This window comes from Penaeus monodon, chromosome 23 (genome assembly GCF_015228065.2).
Source record: "Penaeus monodon isolate SGIC_2016 chromosome 23, NSTDA_Pmon_1, whole genome shotgun sequence".
Taxonomy (NCBI): Eukaryota; Metazoa; Arthropoda; class Malacostraca; order Decapoda; family Penaeidae; genus Penaeus; species Penaeus monodon.
In genome coordinates, this window is record NC_051408.1 from 36,862,720 (window position 1) to 36,863,929 (window position 1,210).

The 1,210-nt window shown below is 41.5% G+C and overlaps 1 protein-coding gene across 1 annotated transcript in view; it reads left to right on the plus strand.

Moving 5' to 3' along the window:
• The window catches only part of LOC119588229, a gene marked incomplete in the record, with an annotated part of 29,961 nt that overhangs the window by 15,114 nt on the left and 13,637 nt on the right, over positions 1–1,210 (plus strand). Inside the window, 3 exon segments of the mRNA XM_037936929.1 lie at positions 185–336; positions 510–517; positions 1,086–1,195. Of these exon segments, the coding sequence (XP_037792857.1) occupies positions 185–336; positions 510–517; positions 1,086–1,195 (270 nt within the window).

The following is a 1,210-nucleotide window of genomic DNA, read 5'->3' on the forward strand; positions in this document are numbered from 1 at the left end:
ATATTGGATAGCGTAGGGAATGAGGGTAAGGACCTCTAGTACGGGGAGGATGGAAGGGGAGAGAAAGAAGGGAATGGAAGGAGGGAAAATGAGAGGAGGCAGGAGAATCGGAGAATAAGAGAGAGAGAGACAGACAGAAACAAACAGACGACGACAGAAACTAACCCCCTAGGGCTTTCCCCAGGTACAAAATCGACGGCATCGTGTACCTCCCCAGCGGACCAACCTTCTGGGGCCAAAATGAGCAAGAGGAAGCTGACAAATTCGACGTTGTGAAAAGGGTCCTGGTTCCCACAGAAGAAGTGCCACGGGACATGTACTTTCCCGAGAGAAGAGGTGAGGGAGTCATTTCTCGTTCCATTTTTCGTGATGGATTTAGAAAGATCATAAATTTGGTTGTTGATAAATATTTTTAATGATTACTGATTTCATAATTTGGTAGATCATAGATATTTATTGATAATTATTGACTTTGTTCTCGCTCCAATGCTTCACGATCTATGACCCAGGTATAAGTGTGGGACCGGAAAGAGGGGGGGGGGGGTTGGCTTAGTAGTTTACCTGATGTGTTAAGAAATGAAATATGTCGATTACATTTGTCTTCCGGATTGAAACAATAACCGAAGAACATTAAAGGGCGTGTCTATACGGTTATAAATCATTATTCTTAAAATAAGACATAATTGATATGATTATTGTCAATCTATAACTAGAGATGAATAATGGCCTGGAATCTTTTTTAAAAGTTGCATTATGTAAAGTTTCTCTGTTTTTTGTAGTTTTTTTATTCTGAATATTTTTTTTACTTGTTTTATAATTGATAATGAACATGAAGTATTGAACTGAACTGATTACATTTATCAATTAGTATGAATTACTTAATCTATCCATTGTTTCATTTTGCACCATGCATGATGTGCAAAATGAAGCAAGCAAACCCACTTTTCCTCCAGACACACAGTAGAATATATGCTTGTCAATCTTATTCCTTTACGTTATAATCCAATACATCTACCCATCAAAGTGACTGTAGAATCACATGTCCTTCGTCCTCCTGAAAACGCCACCTTCCCCTGCCCCTACAGTGCGCCCTCCACTTCCTCACGACACACAGCACTGACATGTATCCTCATGCTGGGATCGGCGATGTGTGGGACACCCGCCGGCGGCGACGCAGGTCTGAGTCCCCTCCGCAGTGAGTCTGGGATCG